General features: G+C 43.1%; 1 protein-coding gene across 13 annotated transcripts in view; it reads left to right on the top strand.

Moving 5' to 3' along the window:
- ZBTB20 (zinc finger and BTB domain containing 20) overlaps positions 1-14313 on the top strand; it is an 826710-nt gene extending 812397 nt beyond the window's left edge. For all 13 annotated transcript variants that reach the window (XM_037057415.1, XM_037057412.1, XM_037057413.1 and 10 more), the window contains one exon: positions 8679-14313. In XM_037057415.1, the coding sequence (XP_036913310.1) occupies positions 8679-9100 (422 nt within the window). In that variant the 3' untranslated portion in view covers positions 9101-14313. The remainder of the gene's footprint in view (positions 1-8678) is intronic.
- Positions 14314-16372: the final 2059 nt, after the last annotated feature.

Raw genomic sequence — 16372 nt, 5'->3', positions numbered from 1 at the left:
AGGAGTTCCTTCTTTCTTTCTGCTGCATAGTATTCCATTGTGTAAATGTATGACAGTTTTTTAATCCAGTCATCTACAGATGAGCACTTGACTATTGTAAAGAGCACTGCTGTGGACATAAGGCCACATAAGTTCTGAATTGGTGTTTCAGGATTCTTAGGGTATATTCCCAGCAGTGGAATCACTGGGTCATAAGACAGTTCCATTTTTAATTTTTTTAGGAAATTCCATACCATTTTCCACAACGGCTGTACCAGTCTGCATTCCCACTAACAGTGCACTAGGGTTCCCTTTTCTCAGCCTCACCAGCATTTGTTTGGTGACTTATTAATGGTGGCCATTATGTCAGGTGTGAGGTGGTATCTCATTGTGGTTTTAATTTGCCTCTCTCTGATGGTTAGAGAGATGATAGTGAGGTTGAGCATCTTTTCAGATGTCTATGGGCCCTCTGAATGTTCTCACTGGAGAAGTGTCTGTTCAGGTCCTTTGCCCATTTTTAAATTGGGTTCTTTGTATTTCTGGTGTTGAGTCATATGAACTCATTATATATTTTGGAGATTAAACCCTTGTCTGATGTATCATTAGCAAATATATTTTCCCATACAGTCAGTTTCCTTTTCATTTTGATGATGGTTCCTTTAGCTGCGCAGAAACTTTTTCATTTGTTGTAGTCCTATTTATTTTTTCCTTTACTTCTCTTGCTCTAGGAGGTATATCAGCAAAAATATTGCTCTCTGGGTTGTCTGAAATTTTACTGCTTGTGTTTTCCACTAGGACTTTTATAGGATCATGACTTATATTTAAGTCCTTTATCCATTTTGAGTTTATTCTGGTGTATGGTTTAAGTTGGTGGTCTAGTTTCATTTTTTTGCATGTATCAGTCCAGTTCTCCCACCACCATTTACTGAAGAGACTGTTTTGACTCCATTGTATGTGCATGTTCCTTTTCTTAAATGTTAGTTGAAGTAGATACATGGGTTTATTTCTGGGCTCACTGTTCTGTGCCATTGATCTGTGTGTCTGTTCTTATGCCAGTACCAGATTGTTTTAATTGCAGTGATCTTGTAGTATAGTTTGATATCAGGTATTGTGATCCCTCCAATTCTGTCCTTCTTTCTCTGGAACTTTCTTTTGAAGCCCAATCTCAGGATTTTTTGTTTTAAAACCTATATATGAATATAGGTTAGCATATGTAGTTGCTTAAAAAATTTTGTTGAGTGAGTGTTCAGAAATGTTATCATGCTTTCCAGGAGAATTTAATTCAAGAAACTTATACATAAATGCATTATTTTCTCAGCAAGACTTGAATTTCTTTTCTTTTTTTTTATTTGCCAGAGAATATATTGTCTCCGTGTTTCCACTTGTGTGTTCTTCAGCAGCAAATGGTATATGTTTGGGCTTTTTTCTGAGTTATATTATCAATAGGCCATTCAGTGGTTTTTAGTATCCTCTGCATGTATGGTAATTTTGTTTACTTTGAGAAGCTCAGCAATTTCAGGCATGAATTTGATATAAATAGATATAGCAATGATAGTAACATAATAATGTCATCAATAGAGTAATAATAGTGAGATCAAGATAGTAACATGAAAATTCTCAAATAGAGGTTGGGTTATTAATTACATCAGGCTGCGGAATAATGAATGAATATAAGATTTGAAGTGAGAAAGGCTTAGTTTTACCACTTTCTGACTGAGTGACTTTAGGTAAATTCTGTTGTCAGTCTGAGCCTCAGATTTTTGCCATGTAAGGAATAGATCTTAACAGTAGTTCCTTTCATGGTTGCACTGAGACCCAAATAACATAATTTTATGTAAAAGCACTTAACTGCAAATTCTGTAAAATTATCAAACCATTTGGGAACATCTATGCTGAGCATTGTAGCAGCATCATACGTTTCGCAGCACAGTCCGGAGAGCAGGACATTGCTGACAGCGGGCAGAGGGGATGACCTCTGTGGGCTGGGGCCGCACTCTCAGCTGTTACTGACCTGCCGAGTGCCCTTCAGAATGGTACTGCGCCTGTCTAATGGAGACACCGTCTTCCGGGGATGTTGATATCTACCCCAGTCCTAACCCTGTAAGAAAAGTCAAGTAATATGGGTAAAATTCCGAGATCTTCAAATTTCTCTTTAACACCAAAATATTTTAGTTGTCTTTGAAGCCACAGATGTTATGCGAATGCAGTGTGTCCCCAGTGGGCAACCCCAGTCCCCACCCTCCACAGAGGGCCAACCCAGTGCCGGGATGGCGCCCTGGAACTGGAGGGAAAGGCTGACAGGCAGTTATGCCAACCGTGTCTCAGGTGCGCGCCCTCCTCCATGGACTGCTCTGGTGGAGAGCAAACTCTACACTCAGGAAAAGCTGATTCCATCAGACCACCCTCCTGTTGCTCGTCACTGGACCTTTCTACTTTGCTGCAAACTGGATTTTCCCCATTTAAAGGACCTGCGCTTTCAGGGCCCCTCCTGCTTTCCTGGCCTGTAACCACTTTCCCCAGACCATACTCCCCTTGTGCTTCCCTGATGCCTGCTCTCTTACCACATAGCAGGCCTAATTTTCTGACCCCTCACTGTACTCACCCAAGAAGGGTATCATGTTAAAGCAGGTGATGGAGAAGCCTAGAGAATGGGAAAGACAGGTGGGAACAGCGCTCAGAAAAACATCCCAGTAACAGCATTCGGGGTTTTTTCTGCAGCCCAGTAGAAGCCTGGTTAGAATGAGAAAGAATCAGTGGAATAAATGGGTTCTTGCTGAGCTCCCAATATGAGGTCACTATTCAGAATTGGGTGGCTTGGCCCATTGGGATGTCTTTTACCTGAACTTGGGGCAGACTCTCTGCATCTATTAACCTCTCTCTCTCTGTTTACCCCTATACTTGTTAGTCCTGGCAGAGTAGGTGTCAGTACTGGTCCACGAGGAGGAGCTGAAAAGTGACTGTTAGAGAGGATGCATCAAAAAAATGGAGAAAAGCATTTGCGTTCACTACCCTTCCACCCTTGGAACAGTAAAGGACACCGCTTCCCCTTGGTTTCTCTACTTGCCCTTGCATTTCTCCGTCTCCAGAGCTCAGTTGTTGCTTGCTAGGAAATCCTCTGTCTTTGCTCTCTGCTGACATTGTATTCATGGCACCGCTTCTTCCCATTAGCAGATGTCACTGAGAGTAGACTGTATGCCCTTAACTCTGAATTATTACATAGCTGCAATAGTGATCATCTGAAACCATTGTTTTTCAAATCCTGAGCTGGCTTCCCTACACCATGTAAGTCATTTCTCAGTTGATTTCATTTATTGTCGGTTCATTTGTGCCAAAGGGAACAGTGGAATTTTTCTTAAAATGATCACGTATTCTGTGCTAAGTGCCTTATCTTTTAATTTTCAAAATAACCACAAACTTCTAGCCAAGATGGAGGCGCGTAGGTAGACACAGTGTGCCTCCTCACACAACCAAAATAAGGACAACAAAAATTTAGGAACAAAAAAACAACCAGTACTGACAGAAAATTGAACTATATGGAAGTCCTACAACCAAGGAGTTAAAATAGACACATTCATCCAGACCAGTAGGAGGGGCAGAGTCAGGCAGCCCGGTGGAGAGGGCTCTCAGCCAAAAAAGCGGTGGCTGGCAGACCCTGGGTGCAGGATGGCAGTGGGCGAACCCAGTGAGGCCGCGGATCATGGAGGGGCGCAGCATGCAGGGCAGCTGGTGGACTGGGCAGTCCCACATTCGCATGCAGATAAACCAAGCAAAACTGGGGAGTGAGATAGACTATGCAATCCAGGGCTCTAGCGCAGGAAAATAAAGCCTCAAAACACCAATTGAAAATACCTGTGGGGGTTGAGGTGCCCGGGAGAGACTCACAGCCTCACAGGAGAGTTCATTGGAGAGACCCCCAGGGTCCTAGAACATACACAAGCCCACCCACCTGGGAACCAGCACCAGAAGGGCGCAGTTTGTTTGGGGTGAAGGGACTGAAATCCAGCAGAGAGTGGAGCAAGCGGTATTGTTCCCTCTTGGACCCCTCCCCCACCAACAGTGTCACAACGCAGCCATGTGGGTTGCCCCGCCCTAGTGAATACCTAAGGTATGCCCCTCACTACCCAACAGGTACATCAAGACAAAAAAAATGGCCCAAATGAAAGAACAGGTCAAAGCTCCAGAACAAATACAACTAAGTGACGAGGAGATAGCCAACCTATCAGATGCACAGTTCAAAGCACTAGTGATCAGGATGCTCACAGAATTGGTTGAATTTGGTTACAAATTAGGTGAAAAAATGAAGGCTACACTAAGTGAAATGAAGAAAAATGCACAGGGAACTACTAGGAAGGAAACTGGGACTCAAATCAATGGTGTGGACCAGAAGGAAGAAAGAAACAACCAAACAGAAAAGAATGAAGAAACAAGAATTCAAAAAAAATGAATAGAGGCTTAGAACCTCCAGGACCCCTTTAAAATTCCAACATCCAAATTATAGGGGTACCAGAAGGAGAAGAGGAAGAGCAACAAGTGGAAAACTTATTTAAACAAATAATAAAGGAGAACTTCCCCAATCTGACAAAGGAAATAGGCTTCCAGGAAGTCCAGGAAGCTCAGAGAGTCCCAAAGAAGGTGGACCCAAGGAGGAACACACCAAGGCACATCATCATTACATTAGTCAAAATTAAAATGAAGGAGAGAATCCTAGAAGCAGCAAGAGATAAGGGGACAGTCACCTACAAAGGAGTTCCCATCAGACTGTCAGCTGATTTCTCAAAAAAGACCTTACAGGTTTGAAGGGGCTGGAAAGAAGTATTCCAAGTCATGAAAGGCAAGGACCTAGATCCAAGATTGCTCATTTCATTTAGAATGGAAGGGCAGATACAGTGCTTCTCAGATAAGGTCAAGTTCAAGGAGTTCATCATCACCAAGCCCTTATTATATGAAATGTTAAAGGGACTTATCTAAGAAAAAGAAGATAAAAAAAAGCATGTATAGTAAAATGACAGCAAACTCACAATTATTAACGACCACACCTAAAACAAAAACAAACTTAGCAAACAACTAGAACAGGAACAGAATCGCAGAAATAGAGATCACATCGAGGGTTATCAACAGGGGAGTGGGAGGAGGAGAGGGGGAAAAGGTACAGAGAATAAGTAGCATAGATGGTATGTAGAGAACAGATAGGGGGAGGGCAAGAATAGTAGTGGAAATGTAGAAGCTAAAGAATTTGTGACACATGAACATGAACTAAAGGGGGATGTAGATGGGAGAGGGTGTGCAGGGCAGAGGGCAGTGAAGGAGGGGAGCTGGAACAACAATAAAAGCATAATCAATAAAATATCTTTTTAAAAAAAGAAAAAATACCTTCACAAGACAGGTACTTACTATAGTATTCTCAAGTTACAGATAAGGATACTGAGGCTTAGAGAGATTAAGTAACATACCCAACTCACTCTGCCAAGGAAATTGAATTCATATGTGACTCTCACATCTGATTAACCCCCAAATGGATCGTTTTAAAGCTAAGGAACTATGTGAACTTACATCTCACATTATAATTCTAATGTCTGTTTTGTACTCTGTGTTTTTTGCTTTGAATCTAACGATCAGACTTGCCATTTCTGGCTGTAGGTTCAGACATGGAAAACCATCCACAATCCCTCATGTAAACTTCCTTTCTCCACCCTGAGAGCCACAGCCAGCAGAATGCATCCGTTTCACACAGAATGTTGAAAGCCCTTTTGGAATCACTATAAGGAATATGCAGGAAGATAACAGGAAAGAAAAATACTTCACATTTCTACTGAGTGACATTGTTTCAAATCCAAACCTATAGAAATGAAAGCTGTGGGCACTTGCCTACTCTGAAAGCACACCCCATTTAGTAAGACAGTCCCTGAAATGCCTATGTTCCACTAGGACAGCACCTTAATTATTGAGAGCACTTTCCTTTACGGAGCTGCCAGGTGCTTTCTTCGCAAACATTCTCCCTCATTAGCTATCATACCATTTTTCTGTGGCAGCAAAGGCCACAGGATACCTCGCCCTACTTAAAATGTGGGACTGCTGATGTGCCGAGTGATGTAAGCAGGTTGCCCTCAGGCCCCATGGACAAGGCCTAGGCTGGGGTCCTCAGGGACTGTGGGTGCAGTGGGCAGAAGGCAAGGCAGCCAAGTGTGCGAGGACCACGGCAAGTGCTCGGTGCAGCCCCTCACTCTCAGAAGGAAACAAACCCAGAGAGACGAAATCACTTGGGAAGGCCAGGGTCATGCGTAATGAACAGCCAAACCACACTCTGTGTGTACAAACAACACACAGATATGTGCTACGAAGGGAAGGATGACAACTGTGAAGAATCGATTTAAAGTCAGAGTAGAAGCGTGTGAAAGTGAAAAGCTTCCTCAGTGACCTTGCCTAGAGGAAAAACACACGAGAAGGGAAAAGTTTCAAATAGCGAGAGCTCCTTAACATAGAAGTTTCAGCTTCCTAGCAGCCAAAATACCATCTGGTACTTAGGAAGTCGTGCTTCCCAATAAAGGTGACAGGTGGACATGTTTTAAAAGATAGTTGGCCAGCCTATCATAGCCTCTAGAAAGCATATCGAAAGTACCAGGAGGGCAAAGGCCAGCTTGAGTTCCAAGCATGTTTATACTTAACAGAAATGTTTCAACTAAAAATAACACACATGACTGTCTCTCCTAGGGAGTCGCTCAGCTCAAAAAATGTATCTGTAAACATCATGCATAGGCTGAACTCTTCACTTAGGAGGGAGGCTCCTGAAATTCTCTCTTTTTAGTCTAAAAATGAGACAAATGGTTCATTTGTAACCCTGTGATCCTATGGATGATAGGGTCCCTTCAGCAGGATTGAGGGGAAGGCGATCAGACCGGAGTTGAGAGGGGCAGGGGGCAGGCCAGGACATTTGTAACTAAGTAAAGGAAAAGACTGCAAAGGTCCATGAAATTAAGAAATTAGTGGAGTAATTCCCTAACAAAACAGCCATTTCTTCAAGTCCTGTGCTTCAAAACGTATCCTTTTCTGCTGACAAACACCATGGGAAAGCTTTCTAATGGGACGAAGTTCCCTAAACCGGATCATGAGCTCAACAAAGCACCAACACTGGGCCCAGTGGGAAACACACTCCCTGCAGACGGCAACTGTGTTCGTGGCCCTTGTTGCCTGGACACATCCAACCTCTTCTGTTTCACGATGAAAAAGGCCAGAAACACAAATTGAGGTGCATGTTTTAATGGGAAGTTAACTCAAATTTAGGAAATAGATGCCCTCCTACCTTTATGCGTAGTCCAGATGTTGAAATATTACCCTAAGAGCTTGGAAGGCTTGGGGGCTGGGGGTCTTTGGGCTAGGTTGTGAAGGAGTACGCAGAAGGCCTTTCCGCTCTGTGGTGGGCAGTCGGAACTGAGGGGGAGACGGAAACACCGTAAAGCAGTTCAGCTCATCTGCCCAGAGCAGGGCTGAGCACAAACCCCACCAACAAAACACAAGCCTGTTTATCCAGAGAGATGTCAGGCCTGTGGACGTCGTCTCATGTGGTCATTGGGTGACAATACTCATACTTACCTTACTATTTTTAACAAACTTGATGGTTAGGTTTCTTAAGTCAGCAGCAAACCAAAGCAGTAAACTGAGGAGAAAGAAGTTTCAGCCAACAGACTGAGAGTAAAGGAGAAAACTACTTTTAAATTTGACCCAAGAGTTCAAAAAGAGCGTATGGAAACAGTTAATGGGCAGAGGGAAGAGGGTGGGTAGTGTTGTAATGAGAATGGCATGCAATTATTCCCACATCACTCTTGGTGGTCTGCAAAGTGATTTCATGTTTTCTTATGTCAACGCCAACACAGTGAGGTGAGTAGGACTGTGTATCTCACAGGCATCTGGAGATTTGTCAGAGTGGGGTGCCAGATGTTGGGGCCCGCATTTGAACAGGACCAGCTGAGGTCACCGCAGTGTCCACCCCTTACTCGGCCTCCACAGCAGACAAGGCAGATCTGCAGTTCAGTCCAGTCTAGGCAGAATAGCCAGTTAACTCTTCAGTTACATTTTGAGCAGATTTCTATCTAAACTAGGTAAAATTGAAAGTGTAGCTCTTCAGAATGACCTATTCCTATGTTGCCCGGTAGTTGCCTAAAATCCAGGCATGAGTGTGCCCCTTGATCGAACGTGAGGTGGAGAGAGACTCCAAGGAGCCAAGCTATGTAAGCACTATTCTTAGTTCCCAAAGATTAGAGCGAACCCCTTGTCTCCAAAGATCGCTCCTCCCTCTTATTTCTTATGTTTGCTTGATAAAGTTAATGGGAAACACAGTTAAATCCCCTAATGATGACACTGAAAATGACCCCCTTAAAGTAGCCCTCCCTTTTCTCTACAGGATGACCTTTGAAGACGTTTAGTGGGGAATGTCTTGTAGCTGTCTGAGAAAGGCACCTCCTGGCACCCGCAAACAGAAAGCTCTAGGCTGCTTTGTACCACCTTAAAGCAAGTTTTCTCAAAACATGTGAGGCCAGGAAGGATTGGATCTTTCCAATCAAGAGTGATCCATTAATGAGTCAGACTTTATTTTTTTTTAATTTTTTTGTTTTTGTTTTTTTGTTGTCTTGTTTTTCTGTCTCTCATTCTCTCTCCCTCACTATGTCTCGCTCTGTCCTGCTTGCTGTCTCTTCCCACATCAACAGGTGAGAAGCCCCACCAATGCAGCATCTGCTGGCGCTCCTTCTCCTTAAAGGATTACCTTATCAAGCACATGGTGACACACACAGGAGTGAGGGCATACCAGTGTAGTATCTGCAACAAGCGCTTCACCCAGAAGAGCTCTCTCAACGTGCACATGCGCCTCCACCGGGGGGAGAAGTCCTATGAATGCTACATCTGCAAAAAGAAGTTCTCCCACAAGACCCTCCTGGAGCGACACGTGGCCCTGCACAGTGCCAGCAACGGGACCCCTCCTGCAGGCACGCCCCCCGGAGCCCGCGCTGGCCCCCCAGGGGTGGTGGCCTGCACGGAGGGGACCACTTACGTCTGCTCCGTCTGTCCTGCAAAGTTTGACCAAATCGAGCAGTTCAACGACCACATGAGGATGCACGTGTCTGACGGATAAGTAGTATCTTTCTCTCTTTCTCATGAACAACACAAAAGAAACAAACACACACACAAAAGCTATGGCACTAGAATTTAAGAAATGTTTTGGTTTCGTTTTTACTTTCTCGTTCTTGTTTTTGTTTTGTTTCATTTTGTACTACATGAAGAACTGTTTTTTGCCTGCTGGTACATTACATTTCCGGAGGCTCGGGTGAACAATAGTTTGCCCAGCCTCCCTCGGATGGTGGCCTTAAGGCCTGGTAGTGCTTCAGGAGGTCCACTGGTTGGATCTCTAGCTACTGGCCTCTAAATACAACCCTTCTTTACAAAAAAATATTTTAAAAAAAAGTAAAAAAAAAAAATTTTTTTTTCACTTGTGAAGAGCACTACAAAAATATATAACAAATTCTAAAAGGCCGACTGTCTTTAAGTACACCGCTTGCAGTGTTTCAGTGGACATTTTCACAATTCTGGCCGCTCGGACTTCACAGTAACCAGTTAAAACTGTGGAATGTCACTTCTGGTTGAAAACCCAGAGGAAAGGCCCTGCTGTTTCCACCTACCACGATGTCTGATTTTATAAAAGGGCTGTGGAGGCGGGAATGGGCAGTGGGTTTGGTGATGTGGGAAAGGCGAACAGCAGGCTTCTCCCCAGCTTCTGCTCGGGTCCACACACCCAGGCCCACCTCCTCCATGTCCCCCCTTTCAGCAGAAGCCAGGAAGACGTGGACAAGCAACAAGCAACAGTGGCTATCGTATTTATTCAGTGTCTTCGCTGAGCCACAGCCTCAGCACAATCAAGAGGGACTTTCATGAAAGGCAGGAATGCAGATAAAACAAAGATATCAGAGGTTTGCACCTATGTTTCTAGGTACAAGAGAAGGATTATTTCCAACAATCTTTGCAAAAAACAAAAAAGTCAGGATATATTCTTGTGGAGAGAAAAAAGAAAGAGGAATGGAGGGTGGGGGGAATAATAAAAAGTTCTTGAGGCTTTTTTAATTCAAAATTTTATAGAGGGGCAAAAGTGACGTTTACCAGATAGAATGCTGATTTTTTTAATATATTTACAACAGTATTTGTGTAAAAAAAAAACAAAAAAAGTGAGATTGTTAAAAGTAATTTTTTTTCCATTTTGGTTTTGCATACACTGCCACCAATCCCTTCTCTTTTATTTTATTTCACACACATATATATATTTTTTGGTAAGTCAAGACTGTTAAGGTTAGCGATACTGCTTCCAGATAGAAAGAATAAAAGGCAATTATAGTTATATTTGAAAGAGAGGAAGGATATTTTCTTCATATTTTTTTTAATTTTTCTTAATTTTTATTATTTTAAGTATTGCCTGGGTTGATGAGGGCCTCCAGGCCCGCCCATCCCTGCTGTAATTTGAACTGCTGCTTTGTATTTTGATATGTAGTTCCTTGACGTTTAGCAAGCTTAGGTTGCTCCACTGAATATTTTGTTCAACTGATCCATGTAGAACTCTGTTCTTTTTCATGGGAGGGACTTCAGCTTTCAGAAATAGATTTCTTGGTTCTCTAAAAGTTCATTCATTCTAGGATTTCTATTGACTTTACTTTTTTCTTGGATGAAACACTAGTGGGTTAGAGGTCTTGACAAATGGGCTCTTTCCCTGGCGGTCAGCCCGGAGGACGAGTTCACCAAACTCTGCCATAGTTCCTCCCCCTTCACAGCTACAGAGAGCAGGGGTATCAGAAACCTGTTACAGAGCAGGACGCCTTGATGCCAAAATTACTTCCTTCCTTTCAAATACTACCTTCCAACTATTCCCACCATGGTTGAAAGGGCAAAGTAAGATGATTGTTCTTTAGCTGCTTTATTAACCCTTGCTTTTTGGAAAGGTTTTAAAGAAAGGAACAAAAGTTTCCCAGATGCCAACGTCCGTCATTCAAAGGCCACCAATCCACTGCATCATCCCAGGTGCCACTCTCTCCTCCTAGTTGGGATTTCTCTCCTCGGTCCTGATCAAGGTATTATAATAGAGGTTTTTCCATTTACACCAGACGGTGTCTGGAAGGGATTCCAGCTCAAATGTAGAGTGCTCAAACCTATCAGAAACGCCAAAGGTGACTGATTACATTGCTGGGCATATGTTTAACACACTTAAGGGGAAAATCAGTACTTCAAACAAAGCAGAAACACCAAACTAGAATTTTAAAAGAGAAGAACATTAGGATATTTTAGTTTTAAAATTACTTTGTCTTTTAACTAATTTTTCTTTCAGCAACTTGTTTTCAAAAACTGTGTAGCAAAGGAAAAGTCTTCCGAGGGAAGCAACTCTGTAACGACTAAAATGGCTTTACCCGTAGAGTTCAGATTTTTGGTTAACTCGGATCTTTTCCAGAAGTTCTCGGTGATGTTCAGTAGAGTTAGTGCAGCTGGAGAATATGTGAGCTTGATTCGTTCCCGTGGTCCTTAGTTCAGTAAATATTTTGCTAGAAGTTTTAATGTGCATTCGGATGGTTAATTGACTGTTGAATATCACCCATCATGATTTCTAAGTGCAGTCCTGCCAAGAACTGTGTGTCTAGAATGGGCCTGTTTTAAAAGTTAGTAAAATACAGCTTTAGAACTAAGAAAAAGTCCACTCTTCTCTTGCTAATTTGGCTTTTTAAAAGAGCACTTTTGAAAGACTCATATATTCCCACTTAATACCAACAGAGGGAGCATTAGTTAATTAACCATGTCATGGAACTCTTGATATTTTCAAAACAAGTCATTCAACCCATGAAATAAAAAAGAAAAAATTGACATTAAAAGAAAAAATTGTTTTAATCTACAGGGAAATGACATGATAGCATTCAGCATACATTATAAACGAACAAAGGCCAAAAGCCACTTTAAAATATTTTCAGTCATTTGACAGTAGCTTTTAAAATAGTGTCCTTATTTAAACCTTAGCAAATTAGACAGAATTCATAATACCTCCAGAAGACTTGATCCTAGATGCCCTTGTGGGCCACACGTAGCTTTCTGCTTCTCAAATTCAAAGGAGACCCATCTGCCTTAATACTGATTTGCCATGTAAAAAGCTAAGTAATTGGATTAAGGAACATGTGGGGGGGGGGAGCTCCAACTGGGCTTGAAAACCTAATATTCATTCCTTCAAAGAAAGTGTCTCTTTTTTAAAAATGTCAGAGGATCCCTGGAGAATTTTGGCAGGGTGGCGTTCTCATCATGACAACACGGTCCATCCAGGTTTGCATAGCTGTAGACTTTTCCTGCATGTCTTCTTGTGTGTCTCTTCCTCCCAAACACCTCACAGCCCAACACTGATGACAGGTTGTTCTCTGGACAGACAGGGAAGCTGGACCAGAGCGGAAGGTCTAATCTGAAGGAGCCGTGTAACTGCTGCAGGGCCATTGCCGTGTGTTCTGGCCTCTGAAAGGGCTGCTTTCCACACTGAGCTACATTTTAGAGCACAAACCAGTCATTCCTATTTCAAAAGGATAGAGGTGCTTTTAGGTGGCCAATCTTTTACTTTTAAATAATCACAAACTTCTTAGGAATTGGGGAAACATTTTGCTTCGAGAATAGAAGATGACCATGAATCCTTCTATTTCTTGACTTCAGACCCAACAATTGCCTTGCATTTAGTGCTTCATGCTAGGACGCTACAAGTGCTAAGAAAGTTTTTGGCAGTAGCCAGGGGGAAATGCGCAGGGAACATAGAAGTAAGTGTTCCACGTTGAACATCTCATAGGCGGGGAATGGGATGAGTACAAGAACTGGCGTGGAAGTAACACTTTTTAAGCAATTTATGATTTTAAAGTGGGTCAGCTGAACAAGGGTAAGGAAAATTCAAAGAGGAATAGGTATCTCAAGGCATTTAGTTTATGGAAAAAAAATTCCTAGCACTAAAAACTTGGTAGCATCTCAGCATAGTGGACAATATCCCCCCTATTAAATGCTAATATGTGTACCCCACAAAAACCTCAAATGTGTAAAATATAGCCTTAAAAAAGAAGGAATTGGAATACATGGATGTGAATGAGAAATAACCCCCCATCTGAAATAATTGTATATCAAAATGTCTTTTACTATGTATTATAACTGAGTTGTAAACTTGAGCTCTGAATGAGTTTTATGGACTTTCTCCTCCCCCAATTTCTAGTGCTCTGACCCTGGGCTGTGAAAAACTCGGGTGGATAACATCCTGACTCTGTCCCAGCCGCAGTCCATTTCTTTCCCTCGGCATCCCGGAGTCTCACTAGCTCCTGGTCTTAGAAAGATGAATTGGATCTGCTTTCTTTAGAAGGCATAGGGGTCCTGCTTTGTGTCATCCCAATATTCTGCCAGGACCAAGAAAACCCTTTCCCAACGTGTGAACAGCTGGCATCTGTGCATTCTTATGTGAACAGAGAAGGGGTTTCCTCGGGCTGTGTTTGTTTCACCTAAGTCCCAATGGCCTCACCTACGTGCACTTCCATCATAAAAGCAAACCAGTAGCATGTACCCAGCCCATGCCCCAAATCAGTGTTTTCCCTCAGCACGGACGTTCAAAATAACGTGTGCCCCTTGTAAGTCCCTCAGATCCCCAGGGAACACAGTAAAGGTTCATGTTGCTTCCTGGTGTGGTCCCCATAATGCTCTCAACACCTGTTGCCCTTAGGGAAGGGGGCAATGAAGTGGTTCTGGCCAGCATTCACACTGGATGTGCCCATTCTGGAGCCTTCCTCTGTTGTGGCAGATGTTATTTAATCAGTTGGGGCTGGGAGTGAAGGATATGTGAATCTACAGCAAAGGTATTCAGTAACCCATCTGCCTCCGCTATAGCCAGGGTGCTGCTGCAGCACAGAGAAACAAAACGAAGGGGCAACGTAAGAGTAGACATAACCTGGGATGCCCTTGGGGTTTAGGATAATGCGAGGGTGCCCTTTGTGTTGTGACCTGACTCTTAAAATAAATCTTCTGAAAGAATTCTTTAATTTAGGATTGAGTTGAAGTCCAGGGTAATGGAAGCCCTGGGGAAGAGAACAAAAGGATTGCAAAATGTATTCAGCACCCAATAAATGCAAAACCAAAAAATATTCCATCACAACACTAGGAAGTTTGGCAAGAGGTACTTGGAGAAATCTCTGGGCTTTTCCATGGGTAGGGTCGATAGACTTCCCTTTCAGTGATTTCTGGCTGTGAGAAGTCTCTTTACTCACTAGAAAAGAACATTATTTAAATGGCTAATTTTGTGCCCCAGAAAGAGAAATTTATTTAAAAAAAAAGACAAATAAGACACTAAAGACAGAACCATGTGACTTGGTGACAAACAGAAGGAAGGGAGCACTAGAATTTCAATAGAGTCCCCAGTTTCATGGAAAAAGCAAGGCCGCCCAACGCCTCTCAGTCTGCAGTGAAGAGAGTGCCCGAGCTGACCAGGCCACGGGGCTGCCACCGAGGCTAGACACGACTTCCCGACTGGGATGGCCACAGCTCTTTCTGTTTGCACGAAGAAAAGGGCTGTTCTCTTAGGTGCCCACGAAGTAAGATTGCATGGGGCAAACTTTCAAAAGCAATCACTACCCCAGTGCTCAGGTTGCACACGGAGACAGAAAGAGAAACAGAAGTGCCCTTGCTCTGGAGAAAGAACATTTTCCCAAGAGCCCTCTGTGTAGAGTTGCCATGTCTGGCGCGGCTTCAGCCTCCACAGTGGGAAAGCTCTGGGGACTCGGTGTTCCTGCAGACACAGACTGTGGCGATCAGTCACCCAAAGCGGCATTTCTGGAACTAGGTGTTAAGGTGACTGGCCTGACCAAAATACCCCAAAGATTTGTCTAAGTCTCTGAACATTGTTTTTTTCTTGGACACTAAGTCCATAGTAGTCAGTGGTGTACATTAATAGAGCCCAGAAAACGGGGAGGAATGCTAGGGCTTGTTGATTTTTAGGGTGCACAAGTAGAGGGCTGCGTGGCACTGGTTTTTTTTTTTTTCAGAACTATGCATTTCACTGAAGGGGGGGTGGCGATGCCCCATGTTGAAACAAGGAATGTCATCTTTCCACACCACTGACAAACACCTGGACACCAGTGTCTCTTCAGCCCCAGCCTATTGCTCCATAGACCGAATACTTTCAGACTAAAATCTAATCTGAAGTAGCCTCAGCTAAGGTATTTTTTACAAGAAGCCACTTGTAGTAAGGAATGATTGCCTTAAATCAGAAAGCCCAGAGGAGAGGACAGAAGATAAGAGAAATGGAAGGGTGTGGAGACATGGATATTTCTTGCTTTTTAATGGTTGCATTATCACAAAAATGAGCCGTATTTGTGACTAATGGAAACAGTGAGTTTGGGAGGGGAGGCACCAAACTTGTCTGAAATTGGCTGCTGTCACTGAAATAGCTCCTATTTCAGTGACATAGGGACATAGCTCTGAGCTAGAAGCAAAATAAACATCAGATGAGCTAAATAGTGAATTCCATAGGACAGGATCACAGGTGTCTGGGTTTCCATTCTTAATCATCAACGGAGAACAATCTCAACCAAACTTTCTTTCCTATTCAGTGTATGTCTCTAAACTTTTTTCTCAGTTTTAGTGAGCATCTGGTTTATCTGGTGGTTCTCTGTTAAATGTAAACTCACAACTTTCGAGTCTTCAGTGAAGGAGCCTACTCTGAGACCAGAGGGAAAATCTAGCCACAGTAGTGGGAGTCCTGGGTTTTGAGGTACCCGATTAGGGGGTAAAAAGTCCCTACTAGCCCTCTTTCAAATTCAGAGGTTTTCTTGGTTCAAAATGCCTCAATGAGATTCTGATACACCCAAGACAGAAAAAAAAATTAACCTCATAGCAGACATTTGTTTCTACTACTGTTGCATCTGAAGTTCGTTATTGCCCAGCAAAATCATTGCAATTTATATGTAGATTCTAGTACTGAAAGGGACTTAGCCCCCCAGCATGGCAAAGCTGCTGTCCAACATGTCTGTAAATAAGTATATGTTAAGCATGTGCACACGGTGTGGGATGCCCTCAGTGCAAAAGTGTTCCAAATTCACATTCCCCGGCAACAAGGTAGATCCTGGCACTTCCACTCTGTTGCCTTTGTTGGGTGTATCAGCGCCATCCGCCATCTGTGATGAGGCCTCAGGGCATTCTGCAGGACCCCACCCATCAGTCATTTCTATGAGAAACTTGAATAAGCCTGTGTGGAGTCAAGTGCACTTAACCAACTCTGCACTTCTATTGGATTTACTGGTGTGCATGAGTGTGTGTGTTTGTGTATACACTTGTAGTCTGGGAGTGTGCATGTGTGTCTCGAAGGAAGCACACACAGGAG

The sequence above is a fragment of the Sturnira hondurensis genome, unplaced genomic scaffold (assembly GCF_014824575.4).
Source record: "Sturnira hondurensis isolate 20B ecotype Veracruz unplaced genomic scaffold, ASM1482457v3 Scaffold0009719, whole genome shotgun sequence".
Classification (NCBI taxonomy): Eukaryota; Metazoa; Chordata; class Mammalia; order Chiroptera; family Phyllostomidae; genus Sturnira; species Sturnira hondurensis.
Note: the sequence above shows the minus strand (reverse complement) of the source record. Positions and strands in the feature narration are given on the sequence as shown.